Source organism: Tetrao urogallus (assembly GCF_951394365.1).
Source record: "Tetrao urogallus genome assembly, chromosome: 18".
In the NCBI taxonomy this organism is placed as follows: Eukaryota; Metazoa; Chordata; class Aves; order Galliformes; family Phasianidae; genus Tetrao; species Tetrao urogallus.
In genome coordinates this window covers 3,181,498-3,206,356 of record NC_136831.1, presented here as the reverse complement: position 1 = coordinate 3,206,356, position 24,859 = coordinate 3,181,498, and the positions used below count along the sequence as shown (strand labels likewise).

Below are 24,859 nucleotides of genomic sequence, written 5' to 3'. Positions count from 1 at the left end.
AGGATTTTATCTTTTTTAGCCTGTGTGACTTTGATTTAAATTCCTTCTGAAAAATCCATGTCACCCTGAAGATGCTCAATTATGACAGTAGGGGTGTAGCAGCGCAGAGCCACAGAATCAGCATCAGAATTGGTCTTGAACACATAGTTCTAGTGACACAGTGAAACTTTGGAGTCTTCTACTATGAAAGGACATCAGTAAGTCATAATACAACGCTGCTTTGTCTATAAAATGCCCACGGCTGCAGCCTCACGTGAGGCTTTTTGTATGTTTTATACTGAAAAGCAAAGCAATGATTTAATGCCTACAAAATTACAGTGAGTTCAGTGTGCTATCAGTGGGAATAAATTGCTGATCAAAAGGGAGATTTTAAAAGGAATTTGTCGGTATCGTGCTCATAAGCTGTTTTGTAACGTGCCGAAGCACAGTTTGACATTTGCAGTTGGTTAGCTGCGTGCTTTCAGTTATTTCCCACTCCCATCTTTGATCCCGAAAAAGGACGGAGTGGTTTCAGGCCAAGAAGTGGTGGCACTGCTGCAGTAGGGCACACAGTAAGACATGGCCGTGCAATTCTGCTTCCTTCTGCTGGAGCTGGAGCAGCAGCTGTGAGCCAGGGCAGGGCTGGAAGGGTTCTTCTGCACACATATTGGGGCATGGACCAGTTTTTGAGTTCCTGCTTGAATTTTGGGGTTCCTTTCTCAAGGCATCCCTCTGTGTGCACCACATTGCCATGGGTGCCCGCCTCTCCAGAAGTGTGTCTTAGCTTTGAGGCCAGTCCTTTCCAATTTAATTATAACACACTGCATCCTGCTCTCCTTACAGAAAGTTGGAATTGTCCTAAGAAAAGCAAAACATTCACTTTTCAGTTTTAATACAGCCTGTCATTCATCGCTGCTGAATAAATGCAGTGGCAATGCTTTTCCAATTGCCACTTTCTTAATTTTGATGGGTTTTGGAAACAGAAGTGGGTTTTCCCCTTGGAGTTTCACAATTAATCTACTCCAGGTTTAGTGCAAAGTTCAATTCTCTTGCAAATAGCAGCCATTATTTGGCAGTTCATCTGTCATATTCTGGCTTGGCTCCCCATGTTTACTATGAAATATGACTGCCAGCCACACTTTGGGAATTATTTAAAGTTTACATTGATTAAAAGGAGATATTTGAAAAAAAAATCTGCAGGATCTTACCTCTGGCTCAGTGGTTTACCTCTGCTGAGCAGCTCTGACAGAAAGCAGTGTTATTTCCTCAGTTATGCACTAAATGCGTATTTAATATTTGAAAATGTTGCACTGCATTAACAATTAAGAAGTGATAATTGCAGCTAATAATACAAGTAATTAAGTGGTGGTGGCAAAATAATTATTATTACTAATATGGATTACAGTTAAAGTGTAAACTGTGGACATGAGAAGCCCATGTTGATACAGGGAACAACGTGAGTGCTTTATCACCTGGCCTCTCAGCTTTCTATGTTCATTCTCAGACTTGCTCGCAAAGGAATAATTTGATGTTTGGCATTCTTAAATTTACCAAAATTAAAGCATGGGCTTGGAACAGAAAATAGGATGAAATACTGATGAAGAAACTTCTCTCTTATTTGTTAGCCTTTAGAATGTTCTGAATGTTTTATCATTTCCTTCTATTAAAGAGACTTAAATAGCTGGTTTCCTCCATGCAAGGATTCCGTTTCAGCAGTAGTTTCAGTTCTATTTTTCTTTGACCTCTGACTTTCTGTGCTGTGACTAGAAGAAGCAATTTTGTGTATAGAGGATAATAAGATATCATAGTCACAACATACTGGCTCTTAAAAACACATTATATATACATATCTTTTCCCTCTGTCAGTACATTATACTCATAAATGCCACTTATGTCATATATTAAACAGAACTATAAAGATCTCCTTATTCAGCACCATTAGGAGCTGTGATTTGTGTCCTTCTTAGCAACAGACGTGCTAACAAAAATGATGTTTAAGGATATATGTTTGAAAGGCAACAAATTTCCGACGAGTCTTGTTTGTAAATACAAAATCAAGGCACAATTTCACTTGAAAAGGTGCTTCGAATTGTTTGACAGGCACATACATGGTGGAAGTCAGGTCCTCAGATAACCATTCACTAAGGCAACGTTCCCATGACCCCACACCCATTGGCTGTATCACTAATGAATAATGGAAGAGACGTTCTGCGGAGCGTTTTGAATGCCACTCCATGCAGGTTGCCTGTGTTTACAACATAAATGTGGTTGTTAGCAGTTTGCATTTCGTATCTCAGGCTGTGTAATAAGCAGAGCTATTGAAATCCAGTGTCAATTTGAATTCTTGATGGTAGGGCTGTACAGATTACCTGGATAACAGCCATATTCTGTGTGTGCAGTGACAACTACTGCTTATAGAGTCATCCTAGAGCTTAGAATCAGCGCAGAAAAGAACACGGAAGTGCTTACCAAAGCAAGTGAACAAAAAACCTTCACAAAGTATCACAGTACTACATTATGAAGGCAAGATTTTGCCTTTTCATTGCTGTGTGTTCAGTATGTTCAATAAAATTACCGTTGGGAGTTCCCAAATTTCTCGAGAAAGCGCTCATAGCAGAAGAGCCTTATGTTTCTGAGGAAGGAGTTGGCAACTTTTCCATTTTGTATAATGTGTACTTTCCTTTGATTCATCCTGAAAGCTTTTCTTGGCAAGTTGCTAGCTTAGTTTGGTTTTGATGACAGTTTAATAATTCTTTTCTACTGTGGAGCTGTATTAATACCAATATAAACTGTAAGCAGAAGAAAATTCTTTGAGCCCTCATTTTGCAGTTGTATTTGTTGGGATGTTTTAATGCATGAAGGATCTGGTACTGCATCACTTCCATTCCCTGCCAATGCATGAGGCTGTCAAAGTCCAAAGGAAAAAAGAATGCTTGCAAAGATTGGTTTCAAACTTGGTTGTATTTTTTTTTTCAATGGAGAAGAGCTGCATCTCTTCCCAGGTCTGATGAAGATTGTGCTGCAACAGCTTTGACTGAAATGCAGACCTAAATTGTGCTTCCCAAATTTGTGTCAAACCATACAGGTGGGGCTGGAGGCAGTCCTGAAGTCCTGATCCAAATGCACTTCTCAGTTCTCTGAAGGGGACCTCTTCCATTGAAGGGACAGCAAATGGATTTTATATATATAATAATATAATAATAAATTGACCTGTCTTCAGTGTTTGTTTTTAAGGGATTTGGGTGCATTCCATTTCACCAGCCAAAAATTAAAAACCATTTCCAAGCTGCCGGTGGCCTTAAAATGTCCTCACTATAAATTTCTCTGCTGGAAAATCAGACAGGAATAGCAGTCTCTGTAAAATATTTACTATGTGCCAAGTTAGAATTTGTTCTCTTTCATCTGCAATAATGTAAGTGATAAATTTGCAGCATTTCAAGATGATCCCATCTTAAACATCCTGGTTTTACAGTCATTTTACTGCATTTCAGATTAGCCCCTTAACAAACTGCTGCTTCTCTTCTGCCGTATTTTGTGTCGTCATTGAAGAGCAGTGATGATAGATTGTAAATAAACAGATGACAGATGACAGTCCAGCCACAGGAGGAATGCCGTCATTGTGTTTTATGTTTATGTGCAGTCAGTAAATGGCAGTTTTAGTGTAGATGAATCATAGGAACAAGCCTCAGCTCGCTAAACTGACATATTCTTTCTGACAAAACCAAAGCAAAAGGAATATAAGAGCTGAGCACTAAAACTGTGGCCAATATATCAACAGTCTTGTAAGGGTTATGAATAAGATATGGTATATATTTTTTGGCAGAGTTGGAGGATTTTCAGTGTTTGAAGTGCTACATTAAAGATGCTCCAATCTTATTTCCTATGACTCGTGTATCTTTCTGTCTATCCCGTAGGACCCCAGGAGCAAGCACAAATTTAAAATCCACACCTATGGGAGCCCAACCTTCTGTGACCACTGTGGGTCCCTCCTTTATGGGCTCATACACCAAGGGATGAAATGTGACAGTAAGTTCAGTTTTGCTTTGTTACCAAACCGTACTTTTGAAAGCATGTGGAAACACCTCATAACAACTTTTTCTTTTCAATGGAAAATACCATTTCAAATGTCAGCTATTTATAGGACTGTTGTATTTCAAGTGGATATTTCAGTCGAATAATAATAATCTCATGAAAACCTCTTCTGTTGCTGCAAAAGTGCTGCATGGACTTTGATACGAGAGGAGTGCATTTGCTGTTGCTTTTGAGGAAACCTGTTTCAGGAGTGGGTGGATGAACACGCAGTTGAAAACTGGCATTTCAGTTCATGTGGCAGCCAAGATCCAGTATTTCCCTTGTGTTTCATTTGTCTTGGAAGTCTGCTGCACCAAATTGTAATGACTTAAACCCAAATCCCTTCATGGCTGCTGCAGGCAGAAGTGCTCTGTTTTCTCAGGCATATTCCCAGAAGGTCTTTATTCTGGTTTTACTTTTTTTCTTGCACTTCATTAATATATTCAAGTGTCTGAAGTGGATTATTTTCTTCAGTGTTTCATTCACTGTCCACAAAATGTATTGCAGGATGAAAACTAGCCATGTTGGTCAGTCAGAAAGCATTTGGCTGTAATCTGCAAATGTTGCCAGCAATTAGACATAGTAATCTTAACTTTCACTCTGCTCAGTGTTTGCTATGGAATCGTATTATTAGTTTCTCACAGCTATCTGAAACGCTTCTGTATCCACAGCGTGTGATATGAATGTGCATAAGCAATGTGTGATAAACGTCCCGAGCCTCTGTGGCATGGATCACACTGAGAAAAGGGGAAGGATTTATCTGAAGGCTGAAGTCACTGGTGACAAACTGGAAGTAACAGGTAAACGACTCGTTTTGAAACGTGGCAGGATTTCTAAGGGTGTTGTATTCACTGTGAGCTGATGTGCTTTGGTCAACATCTTTTGGGCACTTTGGCAGAGTGTTTCCTTTTGGAAGCATGAGGGTTTCATTCACTGCGTCCTTGAACCCAGAAGCATTTTGAATCAAGAAATGCTCTGTTAGCTGGCATTCTGAAGAATCCGCACGCTTAAAAAAATAAAGTGAAAATGTAAAGATGGAAAAACTGCTTTAAAAAAAATCAGGAATGTTCATTAGAAAATGACTGTCATGTCTGTTTTCCTTGTAGGAAGCAGCACAGTGGGATAGCTGACCATTTAGGAAGCTAGCCATCATCTTCAGAACATGAGAAATGCTCTTAACTTCATCAGTTAAGGAGGGATTTCCTGTATTCCAGAGTATTTAGTAAACAAAGAAATTTGGACTCAATCCCAAATATTACTCCCAATGTATTATGAAGCAGTAATAATAAAAAGATCATATTCTGTGAGGTTAAGGTTAATAAGATAGGGAGAAGGGAGAGAAAGGAAGGAAGGAGAGGGCAGCAGTTCCTTTCCTTGGAAGTGCTTCTCCCAGGGCTTATCAGTAAGCTTTGGTTCCTCTCACCCACACAGCCTTTCTCATTCCCAGTTGAAGCTGCAGAAAAACATACGGAAAATGTATTTTGCAAGTTGAGGGACCATTTTGTCCCCCTACATAGATGTGTTGCTTACCTCAAGCAAAACTTCCTTGCTGCATTATCAGGGAGCAGAGTTTATCACTCAGGATCCGCTTCAGAATTTGTATTTACAGCCTATGTTTTGTTTGCTCTGTGCTTGCTTTCTGTTTAACTGAGGTCAGCTGATAATTGGCTCTAATATCTCAAGTGCAAAGCTGGTAGTGAACTTTACTGTTGGTTTTTCCTTTCTGTTGGACACTAATACTGTTCTTTATCCATTGGGCTGCAAAGTCTTTATTCAGAGGGAGAGCACAGAGTGGGAATTGGATGAAATTGATGTAAGGGAATTAGTTCAAACCAAGTCTGTTTAATATAAATTCAAGATGAAAGTAGTTCTTTTGACTCAGAATTCTCTTTCAGGAAATATTAAAGGCACACTGAAGTTATCAAAAACAAAATAAGGGATGAGCTATCATGTCATGGCAGGTGACCAACACTGCTTCTTCAGCAATGCGTCTTAACACACTGTACTGCTTATTACACGCACACAAATACATCTTGGAAATTGGTTTTGTGATCAGCTGAATTCACAAAGTCCACACATTGAAGCAGGAACTGAGAACACTGTTGTTGTCACGGCCTGTTTGGTGTTGCAAATTCAAGGCCAAAGTTATGGCAGAACAAAGTAGAAGGTTTCCCAAAGCACCTGTTTTTCTGTCTTTACTCCTTGATGTGGTCATTGGCAATCTGTGGATGTTGAGCATTGTTCCATTGTGTCAGCATTGCTGATTTCTTACACTCAGAGCCCAACCTTTGGTTAGCCCTGAAGTGGTCAGGCAGTCGGACTGATGATATCTGCAGGTCCCTTCCAATTGAATGGCTCTCTTCTCTACACCAGAGAGATGTTCTTTCTATCTCCACACTTCTTATTTGGGGAATGAATCACAAAAGGTACCATATTCCTTGTAGTCAGCATAAAGGAAATCAGGCCATCACGTTTGATTTTCACAGCTCACAGAAGCATTGAACTTCCCTTCTGTCACTGTTCATGCTTTTGTTATCTCTGCATCTGAATAACTCCAGATTCTTCTGTCAAACCTTGTAAAAAAGCATTGAAAAGGAGAGGCATGATCAAATTTAGTTAGAAAGGATTAGAATAGATCCCAAGTAGTACTTAACTGTAATTAACTTTTCAGATAGCTTCCTGTCGTGTAGGAGAGATGAACTTGTCCAAGATGCTGTCCTTAGGAGAAAGGTGCTTCCACTTTTTGGTGTGAGTGCACTTGGCAAATGCTTTTATTTGTGTGCTTGTAGATAAAATACTTCCATCCAAAATTTAAGAAGGTTTCTGGACATGAAGAAGAATTATTACGACAACCTTGTTGTAATAAGCTCGTTAAGGTGCTGTTCTGCTCTTATGACTGGGGCTGTGTTCTCTGTGTTATGTTCATATGTTTGAAGCTATGTTCTCTATGTTACATTCCTAGGCATTTCCAAGGTTTCCAAAAATTTCTTTAAGTATAAATGGATTTCCCTGAAAGTACACTTTTCTTTCTTTTTTTCTTTTTTTTTTTTTTTTTATTTATAAATGATACCATACAAATGTACTTATATATGCTGTGGTCAGACAAGCTGAAGCTTTTGTGCATATTCAACAGCAAGACTAGCAAAATTAGTGGTTCTCAGTTGGTTCATGAACGCTGCTAACCCCAAATTTCTAACTCAATGTGTCTCCTACTACAGCGTCTTTACTGAAATATTTACTGGCAAAAAAGTCTGCAGATTCCAGAGCTGCCTTTAGATTCAGGAAGGGGCTGGATCAAAAGTCCAGGATGTACAGGAACTGCTCTTGGGTTTGAGCCTTTGCTGGATTCTTCTTCAAAAGAATGTCTCTGTAGGTGTTGAACTCCTTCAGCTGAATTCCTTAATCTCTCTGCTCTGCATCCTGTTTTGCCTGTTAATTGGTTCCTGCTGAGCTCGTGTTCCTGCAGCCAGCCTTGACTGCCTGCAGAACAGTCATGCTGTTCGCTGCAGACGTGGCACTCCGGTGGGCATCTTGCAGTTCCTTCTGTGGGCGGCTCCGCTTCCTTGCTGGGAGGAAGGAGGGTGCCATGCACTGAACGGCGATGGAGAGCTCTGTGCCTTGGGGGAAGTCACTGCTTGGTGCATAGCAAGTGGTGTTTGCTTCTGTGTAACAGCTCAGAAGGTGTTGCAGTGGCTTTTCTTTCCAAAAAGGGCCACAGTACATGGATGTTTACTGAGTGTTTTCACAATAAAATGGGGTAAATAACGTTGGGGATTTTTTACCCGTTGAGTATTAGGAAAGAGGCCAGCTGGAGCTGCCCCGTAGTTCAGCCAGATTATCTAAAATATCAGGACACTCGGGCAAGTTTTGAATTCAATTGATCCTGGAAATGATTCAGTCCCATACATAAATATATTTAATGCTAGCGTGCTTCCATGTGAACTTCCAGTGCACTTCAGATCTTTGGTGTAGGAGCCTAAAGGTGGACAGGCAGTCCTTTCTGCATGAGTGCTACAGACTAGGAGTGGGAGTTCTGTATTGATGTCCTCTGACAAAATCTCACCACCTCCCCAGTGCCATTTTCAGTGCTCATTTATGTGGCAGTTCTTAAATATCAGCAGTTCATTTTATACCTACTACCTTGAGAGTTGGCTTTGGATATTAATACGTTATTGCAATCGCTGTAAATCAACTGGTCGTAAGAACTCTCTTAATTGCTTTTTTTTTGACATTGCTGAATTTGTGACCCTTCCATAGAATGGACTGTTGGGATTTTGCTTTTAGGCATAGCAAAGCTGTTTCTGCTGCTCTTAATCTCTGTTGTTCTGCATCGAAATTTCCCCTTGCTGGTGTGTGCTACAAGTTTTGTCACCCTTACACTTACTTGCCAACCCATCATGTAACCTGGGTTCCTTCTGAGCAGTTTTGCAGGTGGCTGAATCGCCGTTTTGATCTTTATTTTATTTCTGAATTATTTTTATAGCGAGCAAACAATAACCTCTGTGAGAAAATAACCCCATCTGGCACAGTGACATATAAAGAGCCACCACGCTGTTGGGATCCCAGGAGTTGGGTCTGACAGCAGCTGCCCTCCCAGCAGCAGTGAGCTGCAGGTGCTGCTGAGGGCAGGGTGCCACGATGCTGCCAGCCATGGCACCCCACCGTTATCAGTGTTACTAAAATATGTGTATATATAACACAGCCCAGAGCTCTCAGGTTCCTAAGTGTAATTTTCAGAGCTGAAAGAATACAGAAAATGTGGTTTTATTCTTCTGTGATGCTTCTGTGATTTAAAAGAGGAAACCTGGCCGTTCTTTCTGGAGGCTGGGAGCGCAGAGCGGGCTCCAGCTATCACCTCCCCAGGAGTTCTGCACTCCCTGCTGTACATATTTCAAATTATTTATGAATGCCTGATGCTGAGCTACTCTATGGCACTGCATATTAATGTCCATCATGCTGCTTGCCATGGAGACCTGGCTGAGCAGCCTCTGCCCAAAGAGGAGAACTGGAGAGCTGCTGCAAATCACTGGACGTTCACCAGTTGTTTCCTTGAAAGACTCCTCCACACACACTCTCCTAATTTCATCTGTGTTTGCTTAGGTTATTAACAGTGTCTTTCTTTGTTAGCATTAATTTTGTAACATTCTGCAGCTGATTTTAAAAGGAAGACACGTGAGTGTTCAGGAGAGTTATCAGCTGTTATGTGAAGTCCCTATAAAGTGATCCTAAATAACTGCTTGTGTGTGGGAGGCATTTTAATAACTCAAGTAAGAATGGCGTGTTTTACCTCACCAATACCTTCTGTGTTCTCTGGTATTCCCTGAACCTGCAGGGTTGCTGTGCTGCTTGCACACAGGGCAGTGCCTTTCATAAATGCCAACCCCTGTAGCAAATGAGTGTTTGCCATTTCAGTCATTAAATTTTCTTTACTGTGAAAAAACAGTAAATGCACAGTATGGAAAAGAAACATTTGTTGTTCATAGATAGCCATCTGTATGCATATATAAAAAAAAACACCCTAAAATGCTATGGATTTGCATAAGAATTTGAACAAATCAGTATTAGAAATTTAATAATCAACCCCTTTTCAGACAATTTGATATAGCAGTAGTCAGTGTTTGTGTTAAGGCTTGTGTTTTATTATGTAGTTATACTGCCCAGTACTCGGTATTCTTTTATGAAGGTAATTTTTATAGAGGTAATCTGATTTTAAACATAAAGTACAGATGCCCCTGTGAGGTTTCCAGCTGGAAATGAAAGCAGAGAACTTACTGCAGGTCTTATTAAGTAGCATTAGAGTTGATGGTACCCTTTTATTAGTAGGGGAGACTGTCTTAATAAAAGACAGAGGAATGAAGCATGATGGAACACCAGTTCATTTTTCGTCTTGTTCTCAGGAGGAAATTAATTCCTTATCCATTTCTTGTGTGTAAGTCACCTGTGAAACGCAGGCATCCCTGCAGCCTACATTCATTATTGTGGCATCTATGGGAGTCAGGAAACTGGGAGTAAAGAGCAGGCAGGGGTCTCAGGAGAGGTACATAGGAAAATCAGCAGGGGTATGGTTATGCAAAAGAGAAATCTCATATTGAGAAGCCCTTTCAGTGGCCAAGCACTGTGTGGAAATGGTCTGCACAGCAGGATGTGAGGAGATTCAGTTGTACACCTGTAATTGTAATTCTCTAGAGTTTTAATGCTGGAAGTCAGAACTCTGAGCTAGCAGTGTTCTCCCTCTTCTTCTGCTTCATTGGAGAGCTTCCCAGGCAGGACTGTTGGAGGCTCAAGACCTCTTTCAAAAGCATCTATTTGCATTCACTGGGAGATTTCTACTCCTCTAAGAAGCCTGTAAGGAGCGAGAGATTGGCAAGCAACAGTTGCTGTGATTAGTAAATCATTTTATCATCAACATTTGAAAATTCAAGGAAAAGGTAGTTGTGACTCATTAAAAGGAACTGAGTGAACTTGTGCTGCAAATAGCTCTGCTTTGTTTTAGGGACAGAAGTATTTCTTTGCTCATTCCTGTGGCTAAATCTATTTGCTGACGCCACAAGAAGTTATAAATCCATAACTGTGTATTGTTTGTGATGTTTGACCCATACATTCCATGAAAAAAGTTCACGTGTTGTCATCCAAACTCTGAAATGCTGCCTGAATTTCTCCCTTCACACAGAGTGAGTGTTGTTTGCTGCCATCCCACTCTGTCTTCTTTAGATATTTATTTAAAGTATGAGTACCTAAGAACCAGCTCTGTGTTTGCTTATGTCTTTACACTACTGGAAACTTGAATACCCCAATTTTAGGCACAGCTTCTGGAGGCACCACTGTGATAGCAGAGACACGTCGTCGAATGGAAGAGTCATCAAACAGGCCATATTTTCTGCTGACTAGGCACTTATGATCTCTTCTTCATTAATGATAAGGAGGAAGGTGGTCCCTTTTCCTTGTGGCATGGTGACAACACAGGCACACTTGCTTTGTTGGAAACTTGAGCATATGCTTCTCTTCACTCCCTGTTTGTCTGTGTGTGTTCTCAGTCCCAGTTGAAGAATCTAATCTGGACAGGCCATAAGGGATTTAACTCGTATCAGCTACCTTGCTCAGTGCAGAGATCATCATCATGCTCAGAAAACTGGCAGCTGGTATTCTGTGTTTCTTCCAAGTTCCTCTTGGTGCTGAGTTTAATTAACCAATAATTGTAAAGCAACAAGAGTTTGCTTGTTTTCCTTGGAGATACAGCAGAATTTTCTGCTGTAATTCAGCCTCGGTTCAGTTATTTTCTTGGAGTTATTTTTCATTTAATTTTGTTTCAGCCACTCATGAGAGAGCACCTGTGATATTAAGGGGGCTCTGCTTCCTGCCATCCCTCTTGTGGACTTGTCTTGGTAAGAGTAGGATACTCTCAAAGGGATGGACCAACCATCATGGCATTAATCCTTATAAATTATATTTAGCAAATATCATCGTGCCATTTCCTCAAGAAAAAGTGTTTAAAGTGCTACCAGTTGGAAATAAATGTCTAAGGGTGCTAATTACACAAAAATACAAATGGCCCAAATAAGGAGCGAGATCATGACTACTTTAGCAGCCTGTATTTAGTGCATGTTGCATCTCTCTTTCCAAGTGCATCTTTGAGCTGCACTTCTTTTTGAGCTTAAAGGCCTTTTTCCTTATTCTATGTCTCCTACAGAAGAGGAGCAGCCTCACACATGCAGTCAGTGGTTTTTCCCGTGCTCAGCAGCACATACAGACACCGATCCTTGTCAGCCCGACTGGTTTGGGTGGGACGGCGTTTCACAACGCCTGAAATCCAGCCTGGTTGTGAACTTCTGCAGAAGCTGATGGCAGAATGCCATTGACACATAATAAAACCTTACACACCGTGCATATAAATGTGGTGTGAGTGTCATGCTGGTCTTCTGCAAGATGGAGGGAAGTGCTGCCTTGCTCGTGCATTGTGATACTCCACTCATCTGCAGTGACTTCTGAGCTGCCCTGCGAAGCCCCACAGCTGTGGCAGCAACCTCAGCCAGAGCCCCAAACGCTGCTGAGCCATTGATAAAGGCCCACCATTGCCTCTGCTCCTTGTTCTGCACAGAGATGTGGCCATGTGGGGAATGTCCCACAGGAAGGTTGCTGGCCATCCTTGTCTCAGGGCATCAGTAGCATCATGAGGGCTATGAACTCACTTTGTGCTCTCTTCTGCCATTGTGAAAATAGATGAATATGAAAATTGTATATAAAAATACCATTTTTGTGAAGGCAAAGTTAAACTCGTCTTCCCCTGCTTTTACTTTGGGTGCCATCTCATGACAACTCTCACAGTGATTCCAGCTGACACCTAACAAGCAGTGAATCCAAGGGAAGTTTAGTACCAATAACATGTTGTATAAAGCAGCCCTTCTTGGAAATCTGTTCTGATCCAACTATCAGCCTTATAGCATTCGTCTGATAGTTGTGGAACCTAAGATTGATGAGTAAATAAAGCACACAGAAATGCTCCCTGCTTAGAAATGTATAGAGATGAGCTCGGATGTTTAATCATTCCATTCCAGGAAAGAGCTGCCCAGGAGCTGCTTCATTCCATTTAGGCTCGCTCTCATCTCCTGTCACTTCTCTCTACCAGCCTTACAAATACCATCAAGTGCAACCTTACTTTACTATTTTCTTCCATGCCAAGTCTGACCACATGAGTTTTTCATCTTATTTGTGTTACCTTTCAACGTACTTCTTTCGATTTGGTTTGACTTGTTACTATATTGTTAACAGTGATTTTTAACCCCATGCAAATCAGCCATTTGTTTTATATTGACAGTGCGAGAAGCAAAAAACCTCATTCCCATGGATCCAAATGGGCTTTCAGATCCTTATGTTAAACTGAAACTTATCCCAGATCCCAAGAATGAAAGTAAACAAAAAACAAAAACCTTCCGTTCTACCCTGAATCCACACTGGAATGAGTCATTCACATTGTAAGTTTAACCCCTTTTAATGTAATTTCTTATGTGTTGAATCATCTGTTTGAGTTTTGCATTCAGAATGCTATTTCTCTCCTTTTCAGTAAATTAAAACCTACGGATAAAGACCGACGGCTCTCTGTAGAAGTCTGGGACTGGGATCGAACAACCAGGAATGATTTCATGGGCTCTCTTTCATTTGGGGTGTCAGAGCTCATGAAAATGCCAGCCAGTGGATGGTAAGAGTTTCTGAAAAGAGTTTTAAAATAGTATTTTTCTGCAGCCTGATTACTGTATCTCTTATTCACTGGAAATACAACTAAAAGTGGGAAACATGGGCTATAGATAGCAAAGGAGGATAATTAAAGGAAGCTTTCCTTTTGTTATGTTCATGAAGCTTCTGCTGGAACCAGGAGTTGCTGCAAACTCATGGCCTTGTGATACACATTTTATTTTTATCTCAAATATGATATACTCATTATGAAGCATATCAGCTATGTATAGCAAGTTAAAGTACATCTGAATAGGTTTTATATAATGCCATCTTATTACGTGCCAAACCACGGGTAGAACTCAAGACCAGACCTCAACCAGAACTCAACTACCAGACCTTCTCAGAGAGTATGACTTGTTGGAGGGGATGATTTAGGTCTATAAAAGCACTGGAGTCTTTTCAGAGTTGATTTCTTACACCATGTCGCAAGATGATTGGGATGAAGTCCTTGTCTTCATTTGACACATGGTTTGCCATTAAAGATACAATTTTATTTGAAATATATTCTGTTTCTGTATCTCCTTTAGAACTCAGAATGTTGTTCTTTACATACAAGTGGCACTGATACAAACCAGACACAAACAGACGTAACTCAGATTTTATATCTGAAAGGAGCAGAAGTACAAAAACACCTTTTTTTTTCCTCAAATGTTCCACAGGTACAAGCTGCTGAATCAAGAAGAAGGCGAATATTATAATGTTCCAATTCCAGATGCTGATGAAGATGGAAATGCAGAGCTGCGGCAGAAGTTCGAGGTGAGGATTAAAGCTACCTCTGTATTGCATTTATTTTTTAACCTTAAAAAAACAAAAACAAAAAAATAACAACACCCAAACTGTTAACAGTTTTTATGTTATTAATATCATAGAATCTAGCTTCTGTTGCTTGTGTCAGCAGTGTGACCTTTGGGTTTCCTGAAGGTTGCACTGAGGGGATTATTTCAGCAGTATTTCAGCATTGATCTGGCTGTTCTGCTCTTCTGTTATGGTTGTCCTCCTGCCCTTTGCCACACACAGTGGAGTGGTTGGTTGGCCACAAGCATGGCCTCACTGTGCCATGCAAAGGAGTTGTTTCCTAAGTAACAGACATAACCTGGCTCTTCTGACATCTGCAGTAATACCACTGCAAAATATTTGCTGTCCATTCATCCCAAGGAGAAGAAGGGCATGTTTTGAGGATGGAAGTGTTTTGCTGATGGTTGTACTTGATTCAGCTGGTCTGATCTGCTGAATATGCCATTATGAATTTAAATATTCCAGTAATTAAGTTTAAAATTCCGGTTAATAGCGATTTCTTTTGTTTCTAGTCAGACATTTCCAACTTTAGCCTAGCAGTTTATCCAGAAAGTAATTCATGTACCTTTTGTGCTTAAACAAACGCTTAAGCCTGTTGCTTTCAACCTGAAATGGCCATTTTTTATGTTCACCATCAGGCAGAATTCTACATTGTTGTTATAAAGATGGGTTAACCCAAGAGAGTGAGGAAAAACGGCACTTGTTCAGCTTTCAAGAAAATCAAAGAAAAGGTGCTTCAATTTCTTCTGAACACATTTGGATCAGCTAACATACTTTTGTCTGCAGCATGAACTATGATTTTGGCTTTACATTTGAGAAGTACTTTAACCTCCATTTCATTTTCCTTTCATTACAGTTGTGATCTGACCGGTGTGATTTTATTTTTAGGTCATTTTCTATTCAAAATCATATTTACCTCTGACCCTCCTTAGAAAGAATAACTTCAAAAGTAATTTGTTTCACCGCTTCTATGGCTCTGTGCATTATACAGAGCCTGGAACAGGGTGGACGTGTATTTTAGTGGTAGAGGTATAAAATTACCTATTTTTTTCTTGGGACAGGAACAGCATGAAGACGAGTCACTAAAGATTTCTGTTGTGAAATGTCAGTTATTATTTGTGTTGTGTTTACATATTGTATTTACAGTCTTTTATTTTTTCACTTGAGCCTTCTATGCACACACTGGTTGCAGCATGAATAGTCAGGGTTGATCTACGTTCTGCAGAGAACTGGTGTAGAAACTGAGAGATTGCAACGTGCAAAACTGCCAGCCTGGCCCCCAGAAACAGCAGCTTCACATGGGGTCAGCTCTGTCTCAGAAATAATTAGTCTGTCTCGAAGTCTAATTAGTCCAGTTCCAGCACTGTGCATTTGAGGCTTTCTCTGTTCTGAAGGCAGCAAGGTTGAGGACATTTTAGTGGTCTGCATTAATCAGGGAAAGGGAATGGGTTTGCAGCAAACACGGTGTCTTTCCCCATGCTAGAGCTGCATAATAAGCAGGTTTTAACCCTAATGCTGCTGTTTGTGAATATCTGTAGCTCAACAAAATTGTAGTTATACCTGAGGCAAGGCTACATAACGTGGTTCTGCATAGTGAAAGGATTTTAGTTTGACTGCTTACTCAAAGTCTGTTGCTGTGAGCAGCACCCCCCCTAGTAATTCTCTTAGTTGGTTTCAGGGGGAATTACTGTCATAGCTTTTAAAAAGTAACAGCCTGGATGTCTGAATGGTGGTATTTAACTTACTAGCTATTCTGATACGGTGCATAAGTGGTGCTGGCTCTTCTACGTTATTTTTCTTATCATTGAGAAATTATCTTGGCTTACATCGTCACTTTATTTTAAGTACCCTATGCTAAGGAACAAGTAGATGGCACTGAGAAGTTCTGTTTGTGATCTCGTGGCATTTTCTAAATAAATATTTCCTCTGAAATCAGTTCTGAACCTTTGCGGGAAAGCTCTTGGCAGCCATATTGCTGGGTGTTGGCAGGAAGATGAAAAATACCCATAGATCAAGAGAGGTCACACAGAGCTATCTTCATATTTACCAGTTCGGAGAGAAGAGCGCTTGCTAATCCAAGTCCCCGTTTGCAGTGCTGGGTCCACTATGCGGCAGTGTGATTGATAGCCAAACCACATTGATGTAGTTTTGAGTACAAAATCACAACAGTTTCTGTGGAAGTACCTCATTCTTAATACAAAATATTTCAAATGAGTAATGGAGAACCTTAAGATTGGGCTGTTGACACAATCCCATCACGCCCTTCTGAACCCACTTTAGCAACCCAGAGTTCCTGCTGTAGGCACACATTGGTCTGCTTCCTCCCTGACCTCCTGACATGGAGTCGTTTATTCTGTGCAAATCTACCATGGAATAGCTATACAAGATTAACAATAATACCAATAAGAATAGTAAGAAAAATGCTCAAAGCATTCCATTCACTTGCTTTTGTAATTGAAAGGGAAAGAAAAGGAGTTTCTGTGTGGCCCATCCTACCAGGTCTAAAGCAGCTGATAAATAGCCCTTAGCTCTTGGTTCTGCTGAGCAAATGAGACCAAGTTCAGAAAAGGAGAATTGAGGAAGACAATGATTTCATTAATGGAATCATACAGTGACTTCATGTTTTTAGTTATTACTGCAAGGATTTTCTTTCTGTATGCTATCTACATATTGTCCAGATGAAGCAGTACAGTATGTTGAGGTTGAGGTATGCTATGCAAAGGTGCAGTTTTTTCTGTTTTTTAAATAACAGACTTATTTTTGGATCTCACCTATCACTAAAAGTTATGAATCAACTCCTCATTCCCTTTGCACTGTGATCCAGTTTAGTGATCTACAGATGATACATCATTATTAATACTTAGAGACAAAAATATTCTGCTGTAGGAAGGGGAGGCAGGGTGAAATCTGTCACTGCTTTTCAATGGGCTTTAGGCTTTGGGTGTGGATTTTCTCCCCAGAATGGCACTATTGGTGGCCATCTCCAGGCTGAACTGGGTTCTCAGCAGGCACGTTGAGGATAATTGTGGCTGCTCCATAATTGTTCGGGCTGAGGTTGCCACGGCAACTCGCGATGGTCCCAGGTGGCTGCATGAACCCAAACGAGCAGGGTTTCACTGCAGTATCTACTAGTTGTTGTGTACTTCTTTCCTGTCACTGTGTATTGCTGTCCAAACAAAAGCACCCAGTGACACGTTGTTGTCATTCTAACACCCAGTTGCAATTCAAGCAGCAATACGTTTTTTATTCGAGGAAAAGAAAGCAGCAAATTCTAAACTTGAATTGTAGGAAGTTATTTTTGTTTTCTCCAGCCCCGTTTCCTGTAATTTGCTGCTTAATTTAGCACTTCTAGATACTTCAGCATAACCTTAGAAGAATAATAGAAAAATAGTGGCTTAATGTGCTGGTTAATTATTCTGTCTGTCCTCTTCTTTATGCAGCACCATCACGGAAAATGTTATTAAAAATAAAGCAGCTGCTGCGGTTCGTATCAATATTCATTTTTTAATTAAAAAAGGACCGGGTAGCTATTATCCTCACACGTGGATATGTCTCCCAAGTGTAGGTGTATTAAGTGATATGAGCAGTCAGCTCTGGTGATTGGTGGCATTCAGGCAGCTTGTTGCAACGGGGAGCTCAGTTGTCCCAGAGCCCTCGTTTAGAGCAGCTCTGGGGAGGGTACATAAGGGCCCTATTTTTGCATATTCATAAGATGATGGATGTTTTCCTTTACTCTCACCATTCCCACCAGTGTAGCTGTGTGAGGGGTTGCCATAGAACAAGGCATTCCCACTCCTTGGGCTACCAACCCGTTGATGTGGGGAAAAGCAGGGAATGCTTTTTGCCTCACAGTGAGCCAGTGCCATAAAGCTTTGTGTGCCACAAGGGTCAGCAGGGTACTGAGGGACAGTGCTCATGCTGCTTTTCTGCTTTAGAATCACAGAATCGTTTAAGGTTGGAAAAGACCTCTGAGATCCCCAAGCCCAACCCCAGCTCATCCCCGCTGTGCCCACCAACCACGTCCATCAGTGCCACATGCCTGCTGTTCTGGAACACCTCCAGGGATGGTGACTCCTCAATAATCTGGGCAATGTGTGCCAGTGCATCGCTGCTCTCTCAGAGGAGAAATACCCAGTCTGCTTTCTCTGGGATTGACCCGAGCTCTGGATGGGTCACCCAGGAGCACTGTCCCATTGCTGTTTTGCTGCCATGGGGCTGGGCAACCTATGCTGGCAGTGCTGGTCTCAGATTGTCATTACAGGCGCTGCTGTGTGCTGGGGTTGGTGAGGAGCACTGCCCACAGGCTACAGCTGTGCTGTTCTTCTGCAGACTGAGGAGGCTGAGACACAGTGAGAGAGGAAACAGTTCAGACGAGGGTAGATGTTGTACCTGAAAGCTGGAAACGTACCATCAGTGGTGACATTTGGGTGACATCTCAGCACTTCTAAACATAACTGTTATTACGATGCTTAAGGAAATGTCTCTTTGAACGTCTTACCATTTTAATTAGAGGAACAGTGCAACCATTGGGCTTGGCTGTGAATACCCAGCCCTCCTCCAGTGCTGCCAGAGCTGCGTGCTGGCCTCCTGCAGTGTGCAGGGCAGCCTTTTGTTTGCCCAGCCTTCTCTGGTAATTTCTGGGGGAGTGTAAGTATACAGGCTTGAACTGATGACCACACAGCCCATCTTATCTGTGCCAAGATAACAGCCGAGGTTAAACACCGTTTGACAACATGACTGCAGATTTTAAAGTGCAATTAAAGCCTTCTGATTGTTTTCGATGTTGTCTGGAGTCCAGTGCTAAAGACTCATGTATTTGTTGTTCCCTTCCTGAGCACCATCAGTAAATCAGTTCAGCTTGTTTCACTGCAAGCTCTGTGTTTCTTAGATCTCTCGCACTCCCTTTCGGTTTCTTTTTTTCAGGCAGCTTCTGGCTGCTCTGCTATTAAGGAGGAGACCATCACTTTCTGCATTACTCTGGCATTTTTCTGATGTTCACCACAGCCTGATGTCAAAAGGACATTTTCTTCCTCTCCTTTATTCAGGAGCAGGGACTGGCACAGTATGTGTTCAGAGCTGTGGGCTGTGCATGATCCTCAGACCCAGTGAGTTTCCCAATTAAATGTGATGTTTTCATTTATTTATTAAAAAAACAAACAGAAAACAAAAAAAAAAAAACAACCCCAACCATGTAAGGGAACTTGAAGTTTTGCTAATTGGTGAGCTAATTTCTGGTCTGTGCACACTTCCCTGTAAGGTCTGAGAAGGGGATATTTCTCCCCAGCCTTTGGGGATGCCTGTGCTTTTGCCCCACAGCTGTTGTACTGCAGTCACTTCATGCTTTTGTTTTCTGCAGTAAATAAGAAGTTGGTCTCTGCCATACCCACACATAGTTTGTACACATCTCCTATTGAGGCAATAGCTGTAACTTCAGGCAGTTCAGCAAAGGGAAAAGAGAAATAATATTGCTGCTGACTCTCCAAACTGCAAAAGAAAAGACTGAATTTACTTTTCAGGAAACAGACACTAAGTGCACTGAAATCATGGCCAGCCAACATTTCACTGGCACATCAATCCACGCTCTTCATGGCTATAAAAAGAGGAGCTGCTTTTTTTTTTTTTTTTTTTTTTTTTGTCTGTGGCACCCATTCCTATTTTTAAATTGTGCACATTTAATCATTAGAGAGTAGTTTGCAGCAGTATAGAAACGCTGTGAGATGACTCCATCTGTTCTGTACTGTCACTTGGCATGGGGAATTCCCATATGCAGTTAACTGGAGGTTTCCCATCCACTCACCATCTCTGAAAGGAGAGAATGCAACAGTTCTGAACCAGGTGACATCCATCAGTCCCAGTTCCTGGGAGGTGCTGGTTTCTCCGTGAGGGGTTTCTTGGTGTATGTGTTGTGATTGAAGATGAAGCAAGTTCATAGCAAGCCACACTGGTTATGGGGATCCGTATATTTTAGATGCTCAAAACAAGGCAGAAAATTCAAAGCTTTTTTGTGCTGTCACCTGCCTGCATTGTGTGTGTGCTGCCAGCAGCCCCGACTTCACACATCCCCATACACATTCGCCTTGGTGCCTTTCAGTGGTTTGAGGGCATTGAGAATGCCTCATACATGGAGCACATGGATGTGCCTGGCTGTGCTGGAGCAAATGGTGCTGTGGTTTCTCTACTGCAGTTTCTGTGCAGACAGGTGTGCCCATCTAACTTCTCACTGCTGCGTCCTGATCGTGTCCATCTGCTACGAGTGCTGATATTGCTCTGCTTCACCAGCCCTGTGCTAACACAGCAGTTTTCTCCCTTTCCTGTCTCTTGCAGGACTGCCATGTACATGTCCGCTGCTTCAAGGTAGCTCTTCAGTGTTCTGCATCTTTCTCTTCACAAAACTCTCTCTATGAATGTCACGAGCTGATTAAATTCAATTTCATAAGGATGCACTTGTTTCCCAATTTAAGCTTTAGTTTCCCAATTTAAGCTTTTCTAAATTAAAAAAAAATAAATAAATGTGAAGACTGCATCTTCCATAAACTGCCACAAAGCACCCCCAGGTCGGCTGGATGTATGCACACCAGGGGCTCTGTGGAGCTCAGTGCTCTCGCTGCTAAACCAATGGCACCTTCTCGTGGAGGATGGGAAATGGTGCATCTTTAATTTGAAATACACTTGTGGAATTCTAACTTCCATGGATCAAATAGTTCTCATGTTCACTGGATGTTTAAAAACATGGATGTGTGGGATGTGTAGCATGCATATATTGTGATCTAATATATTACATCTGTTTCATCTGTTTCATCTGTTACATCTGTTTGTATACTGTATCCTCAGGGATATAACCCACGTGCACAAAGGATCCAATACCCAAATACTAACCCACACATTCACTTCCTCTCTTTCTTCCTTCACTAACCTCCATCTCACGAAACAAAATGTGCCAGCATTGACCGTGTGCGTCTGAACTTTTAACTTGCATGTGATCTCTGATGAATTTTCTTTCTTTATTACTGACCCAAATCACACTTCAGTCTCATACATTGGTCAGATTACAATTTAAATTACAAAGTGAAGCTCCTGCTTCACAAATCTAAGATTGCTGAAGCCGTTGTCACTTGGTAGTACCCCAACACCTGAGGTTGATCTGAGGTGCTTTGGATGTTAGAGCCCAGGGTTTTAAATGCTTAATTTAAAAATCAGATTTTGAATCTTGTTTTTATTATTAAAGCACGATTTTACCAGAAAAACAAAGCATAAGGTCACTTGCCTATACCAGGTATTTCCTAGTGCAGTGATGATGCCATCTGTCAGGCAGTGGGTCGTTGTTTCCTTACCCTCCATCCTTTAGCTGGTGTCTCTGAGTACTCCTCCTCAGTCCTTTACACCTCCTCTTCTTCAGAAAGAAAATCACATTTTGGTTTCATTGATGGAAATTGTTTAATGCGGGGAAGCCTCAAGGTTCTGTTTAAATGTATTTTAAACAATAATCAAAGCAGTTTGTAGGTAGTGTTTAAATATATACTTTTTTTGCAATAGGGTATTTAGCTGTAATTGCAGGTAGAACACACGGATGCACAGGGATGGCAGAACAGGTGGTGGATGGTCAATTCTCAGTGACAGTGTGTTGCAAAGCCCATTGAAGATGTTCTGATGGAGCAAAAGCAGCTTCTTGTGTTTTCACATCATGCAGAAAGTGCCTTCATATCATGCGTGTGAGTGCTGATGCTGAGCAGCACTTTGCTTTTTGTCCATACTGAAGTGGGTTTTATGCTTAAAGCAAATTCTACACCCTATGTGGGTTTTTATTATTATGGTTGAGAATTGGCAGTACTTTGCAAAATTAAAAAATCTGTGGGAATGTGTATCAAAAGAGCCTTTCTTTTTTGGACACTTAGGGATTGGCTATGCCAGTATTAACTAGAAACCCAGCGATATAATTATTTTTATTGCCACTATCACGGCAATCAGTGATAGGGTACATGGCTCTAAGCCCCCAAAATCAGCAGCACTTTTGAGATGCTGTGTGGCACACTGAGGTCTTGTGTTGTCCTTTAGGATTCTCCTATTGCCAATAAGACATCAGCAGAACACACTGCAGAGCACAGAGCTGCTCCGAGTCAGGAGCCACGAGGGGTCAGTGCAGAACATGGGATGGCAGCGGAGCGCCTCTGCTGGGAGGCAGGCAGTCAGTCCTCATATTGCACATATCGTGTCTGTAAGTGCTAACCTGGCAGTGTTACCCCGTTTTAGCAATCACCCAGAATTCTTCGTGGGATTGCATTACTGCTCTGTGATGAGCAGAGCAGTGCTGCATCTGGATGGGCTCCAGCGGTGGTTCCTGTGCTTCTGGTCAGGCTCTCATCAGAAAGGCATTTTTAATCCTTTTTCCATATGGCACAAGCATTTTTTTTCAGGCAGTTTGTTTAAATAAAAGCACTGTTAATAACCAAGAGGGTAAATATGACACAAATGTAAGAGGAAGAAGAGGTGAGGGGAAAAGCAAACCAAAGATGTGGAGCAGTCCATATTTAACGCTCAGGAGTTATCACCCTCTCCATTTATATTTTCATGACCATTCTGTTTGCCTTTGTGCTTTCTTACTAACAATGGGAATATCATGATTTTTCTTTCTTTTCTTTATTCATTAACTATTTTAGCATTTTCCTTCATTTTCTTCATCACTCGCTGGTGGGAGCTGCTGGGCTGCTGCATCACCCAGGCCTGGGCTGGAACTTCTCCTCTCTGTGTTGTTTCCATGGCTACAAAGCTCTCTGCTAATGAATTATAAGCTTGCATTACATTATGGAATTAAGCTTAAAACACAGTCTGGTGAAGTATTAGAAATGAACTCTCCCCATTTTGAGTTATCAGCATCCTGACAATTAAGTCGTATACACGAGGAAATGGATAGTCCTTCACAACATCTACAATTACATGGAATTGGAAATGCAATAATGTAAGAAACAATCTGCCACAATGATGGAGAATGTGTCGCTGAGGAGGAGGTTTTTTCCCTGCAGATTGTGACTCAAAATTTACTGCATGTGTTTTCTTCATTAAAGGCTTGCTAATGGCTCTGCCTGTTAGGTGTTCGGACTGGGAAGTCCAGCAGGGCTCTGTCCTTCCGTGGGTCACTGGGGAACTACTTCAGCTTCCCCTTTCCACACCTGCAGTGTGAGTTCTGCCTCTCCCTGCCTGCTTCTCACCACGCTGTGCCACTTTGGGGTGGGATGTGGTTACCTGCAGTCCTGCAATGCCATTGAGTTACCTGCAGAATTAGGCAGGGAAAAGCTGGGGGCAAGGCTGATATGGGACACAGAGACATTTGAGGAGTTTTTGGGTCTGGTGGAACCTTGCTGCATTTTGAGGCAGAGATCTCATTAGTTTAACAAAGGGATTTAATTCTGGCAAGAGGATACAACCAGTATTAAGTGTTGGGACCCCAGATGCAGCCTGGCTGCATTGCTGACCGTCACAGCTGCAGGATTTTTGCAGGGAACTGAAGGCAGTGCTGCTCCCTGCTGCTGGATCTCCCACTTCTCATTCTCAGCAGTGCGTGGGAGCTCCATTTCTTTTCCCAGTAGGTGTCAGTGGAACCAGTACACAGCAGAGGGAACGTGGCGAGAAGATGCATGCCCAGGATGCATTCATACCTCCCCACGTGCAGTATTCAGCACTGTTGTTAAAATTCAGTCTTGTTAAATATTTTTCATTTACCACTTTCTCCTCTTGAATTTACCCTGGTCCGTCTTCCCATTGCGCATCCAGGGACTGCTGGGAGCGGATTGCCATGGCAACAGGGAAACACATCCTCAGTGGCCTGCATGCTACCAGGCCTTGGGTTGGCTTCCAGGTCATGCCAAGGGAAATGATGCAGGGTTTTCCCTTCTGAAATGGTGCATGAGAGGTGACCTGGAGGGTTGGAACCAGGACTGGAAACTCAGCTGTGACTGAAAGGAAGGGGTGGTGATGAGTTGCTGTCCCCTAAACCACTTCTTTGTTTCACAATCATTAGATTATGGAAGAACATGTTCGTATGACAAACCCATGAACAGTTTTTACACTCAGGATTTAGAAAGCCAAAAACAACAAGCATTTTTTAACTGTGAAAGTGAGATGTTCTCTGAAATACGTCCTAAGAGATTCTCCAAAGTATCACACTGTAACTTCAACACTTCATAAAGAACTGCGTTTGGGCTAAATGCATAAAGTGTGTCTCACCTGTGGTTTCAGGGTAAAAGAACGGGCCGAGATAAGGTGCGTCCGAGCCGGAGGAAGTAAGATGATGTGCATGTCTCGTTTTCTTTTAAGATTAACCCTTCTGCTACCAGTGCAGACTAATTCATCTTTACCGTACTGTTTTCTGGGTTTGTTTGCTGCAAGCTGGCCTTGTTGTGCAATGTTGTACTCTTTACACAGACAAAACCGGTTTATAGCGTATTGAGAGGGGGTTGTGGACAAATTTGAGCAAGCACCCACTATTGTAAAATCCCCTAATGTATGTAATCCATATGGTGGCTTGAATGGTGATGTTTGTAATGCTCTAAAAATGAGTAAGTCCCAAAACAACGTGGAGCATTTAAATAACTTTATTAGAATGGCTCCATATGAAATATATTTTCCTCTAAGAAAGCAACCAGAAGGCTGTGATTCTGGTTAGCTCTTCTCCCTTCAGATGTACCTCTTCCATCTGTTTTCCATACCATTCCCTTTATTTTAGACATATGCAACTACAAGAAAACCTGTTCCAGTTCAAGACACTGACTTTAGGTAAACATCTGAGAATATG

General features: G+C 41.6%; 1 protein-coding gene across 2 annotated transcripts in view; it reads left to right on the top strand.

Moving 5' to 3' along the window:
- Positions 1-24,859, top strand: part of PRKCA (protein kinase C alpha) — a gene marked incomplete at both ends in the record, with an annotated part of 110,599 nt that overhangs the window by 67,167 nt on the left and 18,573 nt on the right. Inside the window, 6 exons of one of the 2 annotated variants that reach the window (XM_079544162.1) lie at positions 3,894-4,005; positions 4,722-4,850; positions 12,863-13,019; positions 13,109-13,243; positions 13,938-14,034; positions 20,398-20,427. In XM_079544162.1, coding sequence (XP_079400288.1) covers positions 3,894-4,005; positions 4,722-4,850; positions 12,863-13,019; positions 13,109-13,243; positions 13,938-14,034; positions 20,398-20,427 — 660 coding nt within the window. The remainder of the gene's footprint in view (positions 1-3,893; positions 4,006-4,721; positions 4,851-12,862; positions 13,020-13,108; positions 13,244-13,937; positions 14,035-20,397; positions 20,428-24,859) is intronic. The other variant, XM_079544163.1, reaches the window with a different exon arrangement.